This window comes from Archocentrus centrarchus, chromosome 1, assembly GCF_007364275.1.
Source record: "Archocentrus centrarchus isolate MPI-CPG fArcCen1 chromosome 1, fArcCen1, whole genome shotgun sequence".
In the NCBI taxonomy this organism is placed as follows: Eukaryota; Metazoa; Chordata; class Actinopteri; order Cichliformes; family Cichlidae; genus Archocentrus; species Archocentrus centrarchus.
The window spans coordinates 40,355,034-40,375,730 of NC_044346.1; the positions used below are offsets into that span (position 1 = coordinate 40,355,034).

General features: G+C 42.3%; 1 protein-coding gene across 2 annotated transcripts in view; it reads right to left on the reverse strand.

Moving 5' to 3' along the window:
- The window catches only part of LOC115782486 (atlastin-2), a 43,173-nt gene extending 28,902 nt beyond the window's left edge, over positions 1-14,271 (reverse strand). For both annotated transcript variants that reach the window (XM_030732677.1, XM_030732669.1), the window contains exons 1-4: positions 14,177-14,271; positions 4,499-4,770; positions 461-595; positions 206-310 (exon numbers count right to left, since the gene is read on the reverse strand). In XM_030732677.1, the coding sequence (XP_030588537.1) occupies positions 206-310; positions 461-595; positions 4,499-4,770; positions 14,177-14,237 (573 nt within the window). In that variant the 5' untranslated portion in view covers positions 14,238-14,271. The remainder of the gene's footprint in view (positions 1-205; positions 311-460; positions 596-4,498; positions 4,771-14,176) is intronic.
- Between the last annotated feature and the right edge of the window lie 6,426 nt (positions 14,272-20,697).

The window sequence follows — 20,697 nt, forward strand, 5'->3', positions numbered from 1 at the left end:
TCATCTTCATTCTTTCACAGTGCGTTTTATGATGATTTATTTGCAAAAACGCAACGCGTCCAGTGTGTATGTAGGTTACACAAGTTCGCATCCAAAAGATTCGGAATTTCATGTCGTTTTTACGCAACGCATCCAGTGTGAAACAGCCCTAATTGACAAGTTCTTTATTTCATCTGTGTATTCAGTTCACAAAAAGATGACAGACCTGCACAGAGCTGGTCATGGTGCTCAGAGCAAACAGTGTGGCACAGTCTTTGATGGTAGACTGGCTGTCAAATGCCCCCTGTGTGTCCATTAGTAGAACTGCAACCTAAAATAAATGAATAAATATATAATTATATAAAACATATATAAAATAATTTCAGTGCAAAAGCTCCTACTATTCCTAAATTGTTCTGAATGCATGCCACAAAGGCTGCAAAAATAACTGGTACAGCAGCTCAGAAGATGTGGCACAGACCTTGCTGCAGTCTGGTTTCTCCACCACGAACACCTCACTCCAGGCCTGGATGCCTGTGGTCTCCCTCTCACAACCGCCCCGCCAGGTGAAGCCGGTCAGAGGCTCCTCCTCTCCGCCAAGCCATGAATCAGATGACTGGAAGATCACAAAAGCAGAGCTTACAAGCTGATTCTAACCTCTCACCCACACATTTACAAAGCCTTTTATTGACAAGGCCAATTCAAAACTTAATCTCTTCATTTGTACAATGGTGTATACTACATAATGGCTATTTATATGATCTATAGCAATAAGCCAGATGTAATGCATATTTACAAAGAACATCAAATTATACTCGTGTGTACAATGACTACATAATGCACCCATACCACATAATTTGCGGATATCAATACATTATGTATAACATTACTATAATCATAAGGCAACCATGTTTTTACATTTGAGCAATATTGCTGAGCAGTAGGTATGGCTTTAATATTGTTCAATGATGAGTCCTGTACCATTTATAGCCATGAGCCCGTGACCAACACATTAGACAATGCCAGAGGTGGGAAGTAACGAAGTACAAGTACTTTGTTACTGTACTTAAGTAGATTTTTTTAGGTATCTGTACTTTGAGTATTTATTTTTCTGACTACTTTTTACTTTTACTCCCTACATTTTTAAGTATTTGTACTTTCTACTTCGTACATTTTCAAAAACAGACTCGTTACTTTAGGTTTAACACCTCAGAACAGTTTATTTCCAGTCACTGCGCCATCAAACCGATCTGACCCTAAATAGCAGAACAATGACACATAAGAAACCATTGTACTGACGTATCCTTCATCACCGGGAGTTATCGCACGCAAAGAGATTAATGAGGAAAAAACGAATAATTAATGTGTCATTTATAGCAGTATAATCAGGGGTTATAGTGGGCCGCAGATATCCCCAAGTTGGGCTCACGGTACTTTCAGCATTTAGTTAGCGCTACCGAAGAGGAGCAAAACTAAAAGGGAGGAACGTGTGGCAGGTAATTTTAAAATGCAGCGTTTCCAAATGCTCAACAAATAGCAGCAAAACACACAAAGTGTCTGCAGTTTGTCACACAGTGTGTCTGCTAGCTAAAAGGTCCAGCCGCTGTATTACCAGGGAGAGCAAAGAATGAGCAAAAACTTCAATCAGATGGAGAAAGATGTAAGAAAGAGGACAGGAGAAGAGAGGTTAGATTTAAAGGTAAGAACTGCGAAGTAAACTGAGCTATGCTAACTTTGTGTTGTTCAAAATACTGCAGTTTAGTACATGATAAACAGGTCAGTTTGCTGTACTGTATTTACAGTAAAGCTCTGTGTTGGACTAGTGTACAGAGGCTGTGTTCATGGTCAGAGTTACAGGTCACATGAAGTGTAGTAGAAATGAGATGTGTTTAAATTCCCATTTACAGTTTGTGTCCTACATAACAGCTGAGTGCATTCATTAGAATTAAAATTTAGATTGGAATATTTATACACACACACACACACACACACACACACACACACACACACACACACACACACACACACACACACTATTTTTCGGACCATAAGGCGCACGATAAAACATATGTAGAGCGAAACAAAAGCGTCAGGTAAGTCGAACTTTATTCAACTCATTCACAGTAACTCAGAATATTGTTCAGTTGTAACAAATACAGAAAAGTACTCACATTTTAAATCATTCATCTTTCACAAATCTATCAAATTCCTTATCTTCAGTGTCTGAGTTGAACAGTTGGGCGATTTCAGCATCAAGCATGCCGGGTTCCCTCTGTCATTATCAGAGTCAGTCTCGTTGTTACTGTTTTGTTTGCAGCACACAGCAACATTTAATTGTTAATAAAAGGGCAACTTTTGCTGGCAATCTGTCGCCATCTTCTTCAACATCTTAACAGATGCTACAATATATTCTTTATTAATGAGGGTAAGAACAAGTCATTTCTTTATTTTATATATAATCCCTTCACAAATCCTGTGCACCTGTCTATTTACCGATATAAGCAAAGAAAAATATTTTAAAAAGGAAATCCCTTTGTGACACAACACCGGAAACCTGAAAACTCTGCTGTCACTGTGTTTTGTGTACATACAGCGCTCGTACTGCGTCCCGTCATACGCTGTGGCATCGCCCGGACCTCTCTTTGGCACTGAGGGGGACAGCACACACCCCCAGACCTCGATTCGTCCTTCAGCAACTTCGGGTTTTGTTGCACAACATTTGGCAACAGCGCCGGCCACTGATCGTCAGATTACGCACAAATATCCGGGCCAGCATAGATGAAAATAGGCCAGGAACATGTAGAATAAAATCCATCATCGTTTTCTGTGGTTTACTGCGTCCGGTTTCCTTTTTTGGAACAATGCTTCTTGTTGAATTTATCTCCGGCTGCTTTCCACACCTGCTGCGCTGCACTCGCAGCTTGTTCCCGTCTAATATCGTCAGCAGAGTCATTTTGTGAATCTATGATGGACTATTTATTTATTTATTTTTGCATTTTTGGCCACAGCGGCTTTTCGTGACAGTGGAGAGAGACAGGAAATGGGGGAAAAAATACAGGGGAAGACACGCGGGCAAATCAGCGACAGGCCGGGACACGAACCTGCGCCGCCCGCACCGCAACGCGGCATGTGTATGTGGTCGCCGGCTTCACCACTAAGCCACCCAGGCGCCCATGATGGACTATTTTAGAGAATTCAATGAGGCATTTGAACTGATCTGCCAGACTGGAGGAAATATCGCTGCAGACCACAGAATGGTGCAGTGGTGTGGATGCCTCGGCCATCGGCGGTCAGACGGCAGTGCTCAACTATTTGAAAAGCGTATGCTGGGTGTTACCCCCCCCTCCCCCTGTCATACGCTTTGTACGCTCTGGAAAATGTCGATATTTATCAAACATCCCTCACCAAAGATACATTTCAGAGCCTGTGCTTTATTACTTTTACTTAAGTAAAAAAGTTGAATCAGTACTTAAACTTTTACTAAAGTATTTTTTAACACAAGTACTTGTACTTCTGCTTAAGTACAGAGTGTCAGTACTTTTGCCACCTCTGGACAATGCTCAGCCAATCAGAAGTTGGCATCACAGGCTAATCAATAAGGCTGCAGCCTAGAACTGATCTCTATAAAACAGGCTGGCTCTCTAGGTCCATCTACTTTTTGGTCATTCGTTTTTCCATTTTCAAAACAGATATTACCCTTCCTAACATGACTACACAGAATATCAGATCTACAGTCTATGGAAAGAGATCACAAGTAGTTAATAATTCTCAACCTGACATACACAAATCAAGTTGTGTTTTTCCTTTGTAAGCATTTCTTTATATGCCTTTTAGTAGAAATTTACCATGAGGGCATTACATAGATCCTCAAACTAAAACAAACCAAGGACAGGGCCATTCATTGTTGATACACGTTTCAGCACAAAATTCCCCTCAGTGTGTTAGTATACCTCCACTGCTGTCCAACAACAAAGGAATTTCACACTACAACAAACGACTCAGGAATATTGATGCTTCATGTAAGCTGCAGCTGAAACGATCTCCATCTACTACAGTAGGCACCATTAGAAGCTGCTAACACAGCAAACACTGACCACACTCAAACTAAACAGATGTGTGTACAATGTTGTGGCACTTTGAACTGTGCATAACTTTCAACAACATTTTGATTATTGAAAAATAAGCTTAACGGTTTCAGCTGCTTTTAAATAAATATGCATTATTTGTTGGGACAACATTTAATCTCATCTATTTAACTGGGGTCAATTTTGACTGTACTTTTTGCACTGGTTGCTTTTGTTCCATCCTAGTAAACAATGATGAATAGATTAAATCAAAAACTGTTTTGAGTCCTGTCCCCCCTGTACTTTTTGTATTTTGCCAGATTGGGGCCATTCAATGGTTGTGTTGACTCCTCCGCCAAGACAACAGCTGAGGTCAGTGGATCTATTTGGTGGTGTTTGTCAGCAGGATTACACTGAAACTACCAACTTAAATTTCATGGAACTTGACAGGTTACCTGTTTGTACATGTAACGCAGCATGAAGTCAAGCAGGAAGGACTTGCCCTTGCGAAAAGCTCCAGCCACAGAGACGACAACCACGTGGAGGTCCTGGACCTCCTTCTGCAGCAGCAGCTGCTCCAGCACTTCCTCCTGCAGGGAGAATGAATGCTCCTCCTCATCTGCCACTACAATCTGCACAGGCCGGGCCACACCCACTTCCTCCTCCAGCATGTCATCCTCTTCTTCACACCTCATCTGGGATGTGCCTGATTTAAAAGTGTGGCCACCTGAGAAGGAAAAACATGGTTAAAATATGTCTGAAGGCTCAGAATGTAATAATTGTTGTAAATGTGCTCTTCACTCAGGCATCAGTAGAGGGCTGTGCCTGTGGACAGTAGTGATTGGCAATAGCTTACCAATTAAAGGAATTTACAGCCTGTTTATAAATATAAACAAACTGCAATGAAATTCAAGTTTCACAAGCCGATTATTTTCCAATAGAATATTGGAATACTGGTTTGCTGCTGAGGTGTGATGGTAATACAGCTCGTAGCTGACCTTGAGGTTGCAGTTGCAGTGTCTTGTGTAGCACCAAAAAAACAAAATAGGGATCTGCTCCCTGCACGCACAAACCCACTGCTGGTGAATGCTCAGTATGATTTGATCACCATCACAACGTTCCAGGTCAAATTTATATTTTTTTCTGCACACTTTACAAAATGCCTCTCGATCATTCCCCATGACCGGCTTAACCTCTGGGGTCCGGGGTATATTTGGCCATTTTTGACTACTTTTGTTTTTACCTTTATAGTTGACCTTAGATGCTATGCTATGTCATCAAAATCAAAATCTGTCATTTTGACGCGCCGGCGCATCTGTGGACTCCAGGCCAGTCTTTGAATGCCGGTGTTGTGCCAAAAAGTGATCGTCTGCCAGAAAGTGATTTTTGATGTTTCTATGTGCTTTTATGTGTAATGTCTTTGCTTATATTGGTGAATAGAGTGTAGTCAATAGGATTTATGAAGGGCTTAAATATAAAATGAAGAAATGACCTGTTATTCAAGTATGTTTATGACTCTGCATTATTGCACGTACATTATAATAAATCCAGTCCTCCTTGGTCACTTAAAATATCTATATAGAGTGTAATGTCATATTTGTTCTGATTTGCGCTGCCCTCTTGTCCAGATATCTCTTTAAAATCTGGCCAATCACAGTTTTTACCCTGATAAATAAAGAATATATAAAAGTCACTGCCAAAAACTGATTGCAGCTTCTACCTTGTGACAGAAATGTTGTTTCTTACTCAAAATGACTTGATATCATTCACGAGAGATATGTTTGACATATTTTTCACAGATTATAGGTCAGCAAGTCATTTACAACAGTTTAAATATGGGCAATCATTTTCTGGCAATCACTTTTTGGCAGACGATCACTTTTTGGCACAACACCGGGTCATCGCGACAAAGTTGTGAAAACTTACATTTTCCCATGACGAGGCGCAAAATGACTCGCTAGTCTCAACATATTAAGCAGTTGCAGCACCGCGCATGCGCACAGCGGAACCAATCTAGTCTATCAATGTCAGCTCAGGTCCTGGTGAGTCGTTACACTGCTCAAAAAAAATAAAGGGAACACTCAAATAACATCCTAGATCTGAATGAATGAAATAGTGTCATCGAATACTTTGTTCTGTACAAAGTTGAATGTGCTGACAACAAAATCACAAAAATCAATGGAAAATCAAATGTATTAACCAATGGAGGCCTGGATTTGGAGTCACACACAAACTTAAAGTGGAAAAACACACTACAGGCTGATCCAACTTTGATGTAATGTCCTTAAAACAAGTCAAAATGAGGCTCAGTATTGTGTGTGGCCTCCACGTGCCTGTATGACCTCCCTACAACAACTGGGCATGCTCCTGATGAGGTGGCGGATGGTCTCCTGAGGGATCTCCTCCCAGACCTGGACTAAAGCATCTGCCAACTCCTGGACAGTCTGTGGTGCAGTGTGACGTTGGTGGATGGAGCGAGACATGATGTCCCAGATGTGCTCAATTGGATTCAGGTCTGGGGAACGGGCGGGCCAGTCCATAGCTTCAATGCCTTCATCTTGCAGGAACTGCTGACACACTCCAGCCACATGAGGTCTAGCATTGTCCTACATTAGGAGGAACCCAGGGACAACCGCACCAGCATATGGTCTCACAAGGGGTCTGAGGATCTCATCTCGGTACCTAATGGCAGTCATGCTACCTCTGGCGAGCACATGGAGGGCTATGCAGCCCTCCAAAGAAATGTCACCCCACACTATTACTGACCCACTGCCAAACCGGTCATGCTGAAGGATGTTGCAGGCAGCAGATCGCTCTCTATGGCGTCTCCAGACTCCGTCACGTCTGTCACATGTGCTCAGTGTGAACCTGCTTTCATCTGTGAAGAGCACAGGGCACCAGTGGCGAATCTGGTGTTCTCTGGCAAATGCCAAGCATCCTGCACGGTATTGGGCTGTGAGCACAACCCCCATCTGTGGACGTCGGGCCCTCATACCATCCTCATGGAGTCGGATTCTAACCGTTTGTGCAGACACATGCACATTTGTGGCCTGCTGGAGGTCATTTTGCAGGGCTCTGGCAGTGCTCCTCCTGTTCCTCCTTGCACAAAGGCGGAGGTAGGGGTCCTGCTGCTGGGTTGCACCACCAACATTCAAAAGTGACCAAAACATCAGCCAGAAAGTATAGGTACTGACAAGTGATCTGTGGTCCCCACCTGCAGAACCACTCCTTTGTTGAGTGTGTCTTGCTAATTGTCAATCATTTCCACCTGTTGTCTATTCCATTTGCACAACAGCATGTGAAATTGATTGTCAGTGTTGCTTCCTAAGTGGACAGTTTGATTTCACAGAAGTTTGATTTACTTGGAGTTATATTGTGTTGTTTAAGTGTTCCCTTTATTTTTTGAGCAGTGTATTTTTATACAGATTTTATAGTTAAATGAACTTAAAAAGTCTGCATCAATGAAAAAGTCAACATATATTGAAGGGGTGATGAAAAATTTACTACCAAGTCAAATTCTGTTTAGTTACCTTTTAATAGCCTTAATTTGAGCTCATTTAATTTACTACCCCGCGGAAACCCTGAAGACCCTTTTCAGTGTGAACTGATTTTTCGTGCACATTGCTGTTAAATGTAACATGTTTTGCTACAATTTCATGTCAATATCTCTACATATAACCATCACTTGTTGAAGCAGGTGAGTTTTTCGATAAGTTCATACTCAATCACTCTTTAAAATGAATATGAATTTGGGGTGGGGGGGGGGGGGCAGCATTGATCCTTTTATTATCAAAAAGGGGTCATTTCTGCCTGTCTCTATTTTAAATTGGAGTATAATGTAACAGGAGTTTGCCTGTAAAGAGTCCACTGTGTGTGCACAGTGAAGCATGCAGCCAATAATTCATAAAAACCAGACTGAAACACTCCGTATAGTCTGCCTTCTTTCCCATTATGCTGGAAGCCAAAAACTCACTGACGTATGTGTGTCCAGCACTACACAGTGCTGCGTTCATGGTGCATGTTAACCCTACAGGCCATGGTTGCAAGCACAAGTTAATAGTACAAACACTATAAAGCAGAGGACCCAGTAACATCCCTTAGAGCCACAGCTAACTGGATCACCCACTGACCTGACCAGCTACCTGTATAAATACTTAAAACAAGCCGGAACAGTGACCTCCCCCCCGTGTGAAACCAAGCACCAATGGCGATCTTTTCTGTTTCCTGTGCTCAGCTTTAGCTGACAGGTTAAAATAGGGTAACAGCAATGCTGTGTTGTGACTCCCAGCTCCACAGTCAGTAAATGGTACATATAGCACTTTTCCACCTGAGCCAAGTGTTTTTTTACAACATGCCTCATTCACACGCACTCATATGAGCACTCCCCCCCCCTCTATGCGTACGTGCTTTCTGTCATTCACACACCAATGAACACATTGTAAAGCAATTCGGGATTCAGTATCTTGCCCACGGATATTTTGACATGCAGACTGGAGCAGCCAGGAATCAAACCACCAACCTTCTGATTAGTAGGTGACCTGCTCTACAGCCACAGCCAGCTGGTTTGGTCTGTCCACATTCAAATGTATCATTAATCTGATTTAATCAACAATCTGCAGCAAAATCTACCTAAGATAAGAAATTCCTTTCTTAGTCCCACAACGGGGAAATTTCATATCTGCACATTACCTGTGCAGATATGCATCACTGCTCTGAACACATTTATGTTTCCTCTCTTATATGCTGTCCAGCTGTAAGCCATTCACTTGTCTACATACTATATTATAATTTTTCTATGAGCATAGACTGAGAAAAATTCAGACTAGCACAGCTGTCATAAAGCAATGTCACTGACACTAATCTGGAAACTAAAGCCAGTGAGAGCCCAGCAGATGCTTTCCCACTGCTGCAGCTGAACAGGTTCATGAGAAAATGCTGGCAGTTCAAACACTGTTACTGTGGTGTTTTAAAACAAATGCATTAAATAAAGTACTCTTTACAGTGTGAATAAGGTCTATTATGAGGAGCCTGGCTGTAGTCCTGAAGGCTGAAGTTTCCCCACTGGGATTAATAAAATGAACTCAAATCAAAACTACTGGATTGGAGGAAAAAAAAAAAAGTTTCCTGATCTCCTCTGGTTAGAGAGCATTCACAGGATTTAAGCCAAGAGGAAAGCTTGGGGGGTCACTGCCATTATGGGCTGACCTGAGGTTTACAGTAAATAGATTTATAAAAGCCAGTTTTAACCTTCCAACTGGTAAAGCTTTCAGCTCTCCTTGTATGGCAGCAGTGATGCTTCACTGCCCTACAGATCTGCTTCCATTGTATCAGGTCACATTTGAGTCTTTTGGGTGATTCTGGTCCCCATCCAATTGGTCACATCGGCACAGCACAAGACAAATAAGGATCATTTGAATTGAATTATGCAAAGCTACTCATATATGCAAGAACATACATACTGAGCTTGACAGGAGCATCATTCCTCCCCTCTCCATGCAAGTTTAAAAAATAAAAAAATAAATAAAATAAAAATCAATCATACAAACAAGAGACGTGTTGTCTATAGAGCGCCGCTGTGTTTGTTTGTAGGTCAGCCATCATTGAGGTGATACCTATTCTTATAAATGTTGAATATTTGTCAAAGATTTAAAATGTGCCCCTGTATCCCCCCCCCCGTTTTTCCTGTCTATCAGGAAAAACGGTTCCAAAAAATGTTCCAAAAAATGTTCCAAGTGTCTGGAACATTCTGCAGACCTTTGCCCAATGAACGCTCACACAAAGTTTCAGAAGAGTCAGCCTAGGAATCAGGGAGAAGTGGGGATTAAAGGGAAACATCAATGTGCAGCATTTCTGGAAAAATTCATTCAAAAAGTCAAAAATGGAAAATCCTTCTCCCCTGTTTTGCAGAGTTTTACCCAAAAAGGACTTGTGCCAAGTTTAGAAGATCAGCTATAAATGACCGAGGAGCAGCAAATTTAGCAAAAGCTGACAACGGCTCATATCATATCAGCTCTGCTGACGTGGAGCCGATAATGAGCAGCTGCTCAGAGAAACTTATCAGACACATCAGACTGTCACAGCTAAAACTCATAACTTTGAATAATTTTGTAAATGCTTTTGTTAGGAAGTGCCTGCAGTATTTAAGCCATTTAATATTTGATTAGCTGTAGTAACTCAGATATGGGGTTATAGTTTCAGTCTTTGCCATCACTAAATAATATTTTTTTAAATGACAGCACCAATTTAAGTGTTGGAATTACTTATTTTTTTTATTACTTGTTATAGTAATGTTAAACTGAGACCAGAGTAGACCTCCAGGTGAAAGGTGAGACGATGCTGTGGTGCGTGAGCCGCCTGATGGGGAGCAGCTCAGCGTCTTCCTTCAGTTCAGCTGGAGAGGCCATGTGAGCGCTCTGCAGGCAGCAGCACAAAACACAAACGTGCCCAGCACATGTACATGCATGAGACTGCCTGAGGAAGAGCACTTCTCCAGTACAAAACACAAATGCAGTGTTAGCTTAAGCTTAAACAATTCAACAGTACAACCCCCACCCCAGTCAGGTTAAATGTGAAACATCATCTCACACTGAATATAGACCCACTGTAGATACATGACTGTAGTGGCAGGAAAAAGGAAGCAAGTGAAAGATGAAATCCTGGGGAGCGGGTTGGGGGTGTTGTGGTTAAACCGTTTGAAATGACCTCATTCAGAGCTTCAGCTGATTTAAAACCTTTGCACAAAGGCAGACTCCTTATTGTAGTCAAAGACATTTAAGAAATACTTTTTTTTTTTTTTAAGAAATACTTTCAATGTTATTTCTATAGCAGCAAATCACAGCCGCCTCAGGGCGCTTTATATGGTAAAGTAAAAATGACAACCATATAACAGCAACAACCAAAGTGCACCTTCATGCAGCTTTTTGTTAAACACAGACTGTTAGCAGCATTAACATGCTAGCTGAAGTAGCACAGAAACAAAGCAGGCTGAGACGGGTTCCACGGTCACAGCGTTTAAACAGACCGCGGACTGTGTGACATCACAGCTACTGTACAGCATACCTGAACACGGGATGAGTCAAGCTGGGCAACATGGTTGTTACAACGTTAAGAGGATCCCGAACCAAGTCCATATACGCTGCTCAAAAACCAGACACCTGGCTGAGGTTCAGGAGGGAGAGTGGGTCATCTACTAATCAGAAGGTTGGTGGTTCGATCCCCGGCTGCTCCACTCTGCATGCAAAAGTGTCCTTAGGCAAGATACTGAATCCCGATGCATTCATTGGTGTGTGTGTGCAATTAAAAGATTAAAAGGTAGACGTGTGTGTGTAAGATGCTGTATAAGTGTTTTGAGTGCTGGAGTAGGAAAGCGCTCTATAGGAAGCAGTCTGTTTACACCTGTTAGCTTTAGTGTTGAATTCTAAAATAAAGTGTGTACTGAGCCTCTGCTCGGCTGCATGCTGGGTTGAGTGAAGCAGTAGTTTTATTGTGTTGTTTCCACACTGAAAATGAGCACAGTGGACAGAAGCTGTAGGCTACCTGGACAGACTGTAGTTGTTCACAGCCTCTGCACACTGAACAGCATGATTTTCTGTAAATCCAGCAATTAAAACTGAGTTTGTAAATTGTATTTAATACATGCCTACAGTTACTAATGTGACAGCAACACTGTAAACATGGCCTTACTGAGTCGGGAATGAATGCCAACCCTAACCCTCAACCCAACTCATTATGACAGCACTGCAACATCTAGAAATCTGAGCACTGGTTAGATAAGGAGGCATGTACAAGTCCTGAATATATATGATCCAGTTTATAATATATAATACAGCCAGGAGTTCAGGGTCATTACCCCACACCACACCTCTGCGATTCCCTGTTAGCTCAACCCAGGTGAAGACAAGTGAAGAAAAATGACACCACCACCTTTATGACGGCACATATACAAAGAAAGGTCGCAAACCGAACACACAACCAGGTTCAGAGGGCACCAGAGGTACACTTTAAAAACCATCAGCACACCTGGATACTGCAGAGTCTGAACTTAAACTAACCACGTGTCAGCACTGATGGTCTAAGTGTTTCATGAGCCTAATCACATGATTAACATAATCCTGCCGATATGAGCCGATAACCCTGCAGCGTTCCTGTTTACTGTGCTTTCTCATTCTGCAGCGTTTTTTCCGCATGTGTTAACGAACGGGTTTCTTTCATTTACATGGTTATGTTTTGAATCTAAAGAGGACTAAGACAATACAGTGGGTGTACCTGAGCTGTATTTAAGTCGAATCTCAGTCATTACAATACTGTAATACAGCTGTGAGACAACTACAAGCGCAGGCCAGAGGTTTAACAGATTCTCACTCCCTGCTGAGCACATGTTGGCTGTGATAAAAACTTTTTAACTTGCCAGCCAACAGAGGAAAAGAACTGAGTGCAAAAGCATCTCTAACTGCTGACCTAATACTGATGATAAAGTGGAAAGATGTGGCTCATCTGATCATGTCTGCTGCAGTAACACCTCAGTTTCTTACATTAGTTCTACAACACATCAACAGTGATCAGGCAGATTTTCTGGAGGATGGATCGCTTCATATTCAGTTTAAAGTGTCCAACTTCCTCCATATAAAGCTCTCCTCCCCTAGCAAACACTGAATAACCCCCAGCTGACTGACTCTTCTCCAGATTTAATCTTGCTTTTAAAATGGCTCCAAAATACACAGAAGCTCACCGTCTATCCACGGCTCTCTTTAGTGTGGAAAAGTTTCCCCACAAATATTGTATGTGATTTTTTTCCTGCATCCCATCCTTAGCCGTTATAAGAAAAACACATTCAGTCAGAAGTGTGCTAGTCTGTCTTAAAGTGCTTCTATGAAAAAGCTTATCAGAGGCTCAGACACAATTATCAAGCCTCAAGAAGCCCCATTATGATCTGGCTGAGCCTTCAGATCTGCAGTCAAAGACTGACTCTGGGGAGAGGCCAAATATACTAGCACAATTACATACAAATCACATGACTACTGATACTCCAGTTTGGTCTCCACCAACACACACACACACACACACACACACACAGACACACACACACACACACACACACACGCGCGCGCGCTCCTCTGCAGCTGTAACAGCAAACAGGTCCAAACACACCAGGAAACTTCATGGCCTGTGCTGCAAAAACCGCTCGCTTTAAAACACAGTGAGGACTTTGTGATGCTGCAGCCCACCGAGACCCCCAAAGGACTAAGCTGGTAACATTTTAAAGAGTTCCTCAAACAGCCAGCCACGAGAAGACACCACAGCAGGAATACGAACTGACCCCACTGCTTATTCCTTCTGACCTCTACCATTAAATGCTTGGATGATAGCTCAGCACAGTAGTGCACAGTACAGCGTGCAGTCAGAGCCCACAACACACGCTTATCGTTTCGTGGTTATTTAAAAAGCTGCATTTAATAACTCAGACGTTCATTTTGCGGGTTCCTGTTAACATCACGAGTTTTGTGAGCAGAGGAAGCCATTTCAGAGGGAACTTCAGCTGGAGGTGGAGGGCAGCCTTGGGACGGTGTAACGGGGCGGCGCACCGGCTGCTAACGTTACACAGCATCCAGAGGGATGCTGTGTAACGTTTAGTAGCCGGTGCGCCGCCCCGTTATCCGGCGCGATGATACAGCAGGTTCGGTCAGCACGCCGATGTTGCCGGTAAATGATCAGAGCGGATGTTAGGAACCTCGGTTTCTACAGGAGTGACGAATCAGCTCCGAGCGGTTAGCACCGCTGCTAACAACACACACGGAGCCGCAGGTGAGGACTTAACGCCGGCTCCGCCGTAACCGGGCGCTGCTCAGCGTGAGTGGGCCCCGGCCCACAGAACCCACGCTCAGTGGCACCATTACAACACCACTTTGTTTTTAGGCATATTTTACCGCTCGAACACAGCGGGACGCTCTCACCCGCAGCAGGACGCGAAACGACGGCTGACGCGATGATTTGCTGCCTGCAGTCGTTTCACAACGTTTGTGGTTCAGAAAGCGCACCGCAGCCGCTCCGGCTCCAGCAGCACGCACACCGATGCTCCCTGCGGCCTGTCACCTTACTAACGTCGCTCAATATATGATTACAGAGATATTCGTTACCTTCTTTAAAGATGCTGTTTTTATGATTCGACTGCTTCGACCTGCTCTCCTCCGCCGCCATCTTTCGTGACCTGCAGATAGCTGCAGCCCGCTCTGACGTCACTAAGCCCAGTACGGCGGTATGGACGGTGGGGTCCTGAAATACACAACAAGCCCCGCCCAGTGTGTGAGCCGGGCTCCGCTCTGAGCCTCAGGGTCCCTCTACCAACAAATACCAAACCCCTCTGCACAAAGAGAAACCACCGCTTAGCAGGAATTCAGCAACAAAGCATCAAAACAGCTGTAATCATGTCTGCGATGGCACATCAGGACTAGTTATTCTTCATAACAGCTGTAATCATGTCTGCGATAGCACATCAGGACTAGTTATTCTTCATAACAGCTGTAATCATGTCTGCGATGGCACATCAGGACTAGTTATTCTTCATAACAGCTGTAATCATGTCTGCGATGGCACAGCAGGAGTAGTTATTCTATCATAACAGCTGTAATCATGTCTGCGATGGCACATCAGGACTAGTTATTCTTCATAACAGCTGTAATCATGTCTGCGATAGCACATCAGGACTAGTTATTCTTCATAACAGCTGTAATCATGTCTGCGATAGCACATCAGTACTAGTTATTCTTCATAACAGCTGTAATCATGTCTGCGATAGCACGGCAGGACTAGTTATTCTATCATAACAGTTGTAATCATGTCTGCAATGGCATGTCAGGAATAGTTATTCTATCATAACAGCTGTAATCATGTCTGCGATGGCACATCAGGACTAGTTATTCTTCATAACAGCTGTAATCATGTCTGCGATGGCATGTCAGGAATAGTTATTCTATCATTAACAGTGAAAAATAAAGTGTGTGTGACTTTTTTTAAGTGTCATAACAAACACAGAAAACAAGCCAAGCATCAGACTCCAGCTCTGAAAGGGGAAGTGGGCTCAACAGTAGCTCAAACTGCAGTTTTTTAAGTGGTCACATGACTCCACACTGACTGCCATGTTAAAACCAACTCGAGAGCAAAATAACACTTGTTTAGATCCTGGTACAACAATACTTTTGTCTTTATGGCTAACTTCAATGTTCATGACTGCTGGCAGGTGCAGTTTCTTCTTATTTAGCAGTTGATCTAAAATTGTTCAGTATTTTTACATTTTTTTAAATTATAATGCCATTATTTCCTGTTATTATTACTGACATCACCCACCAAAAGCGACTTTAGTGGAATCACCATGATGAGTTCACTCATCATACAAACAGCAGCAGTTGCCACCTGAGACGTGTCACCATTGACCAGCATAACTAGCTGGAAGAAGTGGTGTAGGGCTGAGGTTAAAGGCTCCAAAAAACATTAGAGGTAGCAACAATTCGTTATGGGCTTGGGTCTTCTTTTAAAACCATTACATAATGGTGCATAGATTTAAGAACCCATAAACTCTGCACCTGTACAGCCCACAAGCCACTGTACTCCTAGCACCGGTCCCAGATAAATGGGGAGGGTTGAGCCAGGAAGGGTATCCACTGCAAAATCTTTGCCAAATCAAACGTGAATCATTAAGAATGAGATTTCCCAACCAGATTAGCCGGGTTAACAAGGACTGCCTCTGGTGGCCTGGTGGTTGGTTGGCCAAATGGGTGCGGGTGGAAACTGTGCTACTGTTGACTGAAGACAAAGGAAGAGGAGAGGGGGGAAGATGTGTTAGGAGACAGTGAGAGAGAAGGAAAGGAAGGAGTGTGGAGCTGAGAGTGGGGACTCTAAATGTAAGGACTATGACCAGTAAAGGGAGAAAGCTGGCTGATATGTTGATATTATCTTCAGTGCCAACACAGTGCAGAGCAGCTACCTAAACTCTGCTCCCAGTGAGGTCGATTATCTCGTCAATAGTTTTACATCCTCACTGCGTACGACTTTGGATACTGTGGCTCCTCTGAAAAGGAAAGCTTCAAATCAGAAGTGCCTGACTCCGTGGTATAATTCACAAATGCACAGCTTAAAGCAGATAACCCGAAAGCTGGAGAGGGAATGGCGTCTCACTAAATTAGAAGATGCTCATTTAGCCTGGAAAAAGAGTTTGTTGTTCTATAAAAAAGCCCTCCGTAAAGCTAGGACATCTTACTATTCATCATTAATTGAAGAAAATAAGAACAACCCCAGGTTTGTTTTCAGCACTGTAGCCAGGCTGACAAAGAGTCAGAGCTCTGTAGAGCCGAGTATTCCTTTCACTTTAACTAGTAGTGACTTCATGGATTTCTTTACACATAAAATTTTAGATTAGAGAAAAATTATTCATTTCTGAGTTAACTTCAATAGTTACTTCCTACAAACCATCAACGTGTTCATTAGAGCCCATTCCTACTAGACTGCTCAAAGAAGTCCTTCCATTAATTAATGCTTCAATCTTAAATGTGATCAATCAGTCTTTATTAGTTGGCTATGTACCACAGGCCTTCAAGGTGGCTGTAATTAAACCATTACGTAAAAAGCCATCACTGACCCAGCTGTCTTAGCTAATTATAGGCCAATCTCCAACCTTCCTTTTCTCTCAAAAATCCTTGAAAGAGTAGTTGTAAAACAGCTAACTGATCATCTGATCTGATCAGATCATTATTATCAGGCTGTCCTAAAAGCTCCCTGAAAAGCCTTCAGCTGATCCAAAATGCTGCAGCTAGAGTACTGACAGGGACTAGAAAGAGAGAGCAGATTTCTCCCATATTGGCTTCTCTTCATTGGCTCCCTGTTAAATCTAGAATAGAATTTAAAATCCTTCTCCTCACCTACAAGGTCTTCAATAATCAGGCCCCATCTTATCTCAAAGACCTCATAGTACCATATCACCCCAACAGAGCACTTCTCTCTCAGCCTGCTGGCTTACTTGTGGTTCCTAGGATACTTAAGAGTAGAATGGGAGGCAGAGCCTTCAGCTTTCAGGCCCCTCTTCTGTGGAACCAGCTCCCAGCTTGGATTCAGGAGACAGACACCCTCTCTATTTTTAAGATTAGGCTTAAAACTTTCCTTTATGATCAAGCTTATAGTTAGGGCTGGATCAGGTGACCCTGAACCCTCCGTTAGTTATGCTGCTATAGGCCTAGGCTGCTGGGGGGTTCCCATGATGCACTGTTTCTTTTCATTCACCTTATTTACTTTGTTTATACTCCACTCTGCATTTAATCATTAATTGATATTAATCTCTGTCTCTCTACCCCCTCAGCAGATGACCCCCCCTCCCTGAGCCTGGTTCTGCTGGAGGTTTCTTCCTGTTAAAGGGAGTTTTTCCTTCCCACTGTCACCAAGTGCTGCTCATAAGGGGTCGTTTTGACTGTTGGGTTTTCTCTGTATTATTGTAGGGTCTTTACAATATAAATATCTACAATATAAAGCATTGTGAGTAGGTGGAAGTAGAGGTATGATCTGGAGAGAAGAGAAATGAAAGTCAGTAGAAGAAAGTTAGAGTATGTGAGAAGGAGACAGGTGGAAAGATGAAAATGCAAGGAGTAGAGATAGTGAAGGTGGACAAGTTTAAATACCTGGGGTAAACAATGCAAACAAGACAGTGCCCCAGAGGGGTGAAGAAGAGAGTTCAGGCAGGGTGGAGTGGGTGTAGATGAGTCTCAGGGGTGATTTGTGACAGAGGAGAGCTGCAAGAGTGAAAGGGAAGTTTCAAAAGACTCTAGTGAGATTTGCTATGATTTATGATTTGGAGACTGTGGCACTGACAAAAAGACAGGAGCCTGAGTTGGAGGTGGCAGAGTTGAAGATGGTAAGATTTTTATTGGGAGAAATGAGTCCATCAGGGGGACAGTTCAGGCTGAGTGATTTGGAGACAGAGTTAGAGAGACTGAGATGGTTTGAACATGTGCAGAGGAGGCATGGTGAATATATTGGATGAAGGATGTTAAAGATGGAGCTGCCAGGCAGGAGAAGAGGAAGACCTCAGAGGAGGTTCATGGATGTTGTGAAGGAGGACATGCAGAGGGTTGGTGTGACAGAGGAGGATGCTGGGATAGAGTGAGGGAGACCGATGATCCACTGTGACTGCCCCTAAAGGGAAGAGCTAAAAGAAGACTCCTCACCTGTGTGCAGACTGCTTTTGTGTACGGTCACGCGTCAAAAGGGTCATCTGGAGTCATGAACAATGCTTAAACAAAAATCTCTGGGCTCCTTTGAAAGAGTAAAAGGTTAAAGAGTAAAATCCAAACCAAACCTAATTCAGCCTGAATGTCAGAATTTGTTTTTGAAACCTTGTGACTTTTGCAGAAAATGCATTTGCCGGTCGCCCGAGTTCTCACTGGATGCTGCCCATCAGGAGAATATATGCTGTCTCTGAATGATTTCATCCTCACTCAGTAGGACTTTCACCACATAATCATGAAAGAGAAGAATAATTAGTTGTCAGGTACATTGTGGAGGAAATTGCAGGCTCTAACTTTGACCTGGTTTTCCTGTTTGTTGTGTGTCTCTGCAGCTGATTTTAATCAGTTTACATTCTATCATCACACCTGGATGGCAGCGTGGTTGAGTATTATCTGATGACAGTCCAGTCAGAATGGGTTTTTACAGACTATAGTCTTCCTTCAGTAAAACAGAGCAGGCTGATAACATGAGCTGCAGTTATACAAGCAGACAGCTGCAGCTGAAACCCACCACAAAGCAGTCAACTGTCATTTACTCGGTGTTTTGATATTAAGCTATATATTTTGTTTGATTTTTTAATCACATTACCACAACACAAAATGACAGAAATAAAGGAAAACAAACTGAATTTTATTTTCCACAAAGGACTTATTTTTAACATTGAAATACAACTCAGCTCAGTGAGAACTCCATTGTAACCTGGAGTATGCAGTGCAAAACAGCTAAAAATATCTGCATTGTGTATATGGATGAGGCTCCATAGTCACATCTGACATTGCTTGCTGTCTGAATTGTTGATGAAAACTGTAAACCAACTACAGATATTTGAATGAGCAATGCTATAATGCACCCAGCTCTGAGAGCCTCCTATACTCTCCAGCCTAACCTTAAAACACTTTTTAAAAAAGGGGGACAACTCAATTGTTTATGTGTAATAAAAATGAATAAAATAATACTTTTTGCTCCCCTCATTGATCCTAGTTACATAACATACAATGTGAAGTATATTTATGGGAGGAAAATCATTTAGAGCAGGGCTCTTCAACTCCAGGCCTCAAGAGCCGGTGTCCTGCAGGTTTTAGATGTGTCCCTGATCCAACATACCTGAATCAAATGGCTGAATTACCTCCTCAGTATGCAGTTAAGTTCTCCAGAGTGCTGCTAATGACTTCTATATTTGACTCAGGTGTGTTGAAGCAGAGACACATCTAAAACCTGCAGGACACTGGGCCACGAGGCCTGGAGTTGAAGAGCCCTGATCTAGAGGGACCAGAGTAAATAACAGTCTTTCATCAACTATTTTTTCCATGCTTCAGAATGGTTCACTGATGGGTTAAAGCATGACATGTACACACTGTTACTCTTATTTACAGTATAAACTGCTACATTTTTTAAAAAAAATCAAATGGCTGATAAACATGTTAAAAATCCTTTTTCGTGATCTTGTACTAGCCTGTGCATGATGCACATTACCCGGTCCGTATCAGTGTAGGTATGAAGCAGCAGAAGTTAAGTCATGCACATGAATAATAATGGCTGACTTAGGGGTTATTCACAATTATCAACATTTTCCAAAGTGTACAAAGAGTACTCTTTTTCAGACCCCCCTCCCCAAAAGTGTACAAAGAAAATGTTACTCTTTTTTCATGACATTTAATTTCACCTGGTTCTTTGGTATTTTAATGTAATAGGAAATAATAAAAACACATCCTGGTGTTGAAAAATGCTGGAAACCTTGGTATCAAATACATTCTTTCCTATCTACTAAAACATTGTATTGTTGTGCTAATAAACAGATATACCTATATGTTATAATTTATAGGGTTTAATAAACTAATAAATAAATAACACAGGCTTCCATGAAAACTGTCACATTTATTTTGCTGAACCTACTTACATGCATGAAGTTATCATAAGTGGTGTCGATAACTCACCTGAAAGGCTTTCACTAATGTTAATTTTGTGTATATAATTTTGATAGCTGCGTAGGTCATGCACCATTGTAGAGCAGTATCTGTCATGTTTGGCCACCTCTGGGCAGTAGCTTGAGCTGACATCTGACACATTATCACTTTACAAAGTAGCAGTGCTACAAATGCAGCAGAAACAGGGAATCCAAAGCAGTGCAGAGCCCCCAGTTATCAGGTTTAATAAAACACATGATGTAATTTCATCTGTTCCATGGTAATATTAGTTGAATAATGATCTACAGTTATTTATTTATTAATATTTCTGTATACAACAATCAAATCAAATATTTAGCTAACTGGTTAACTTAGCCTGCATGCTATATCTGCATGCAAATGGACATAAAATCAGTTCATGCAGACTCAAAGTCAGTAATTATATAAAGATTTGGACAAAATTAACAGCCCCCTATGGAATTAGA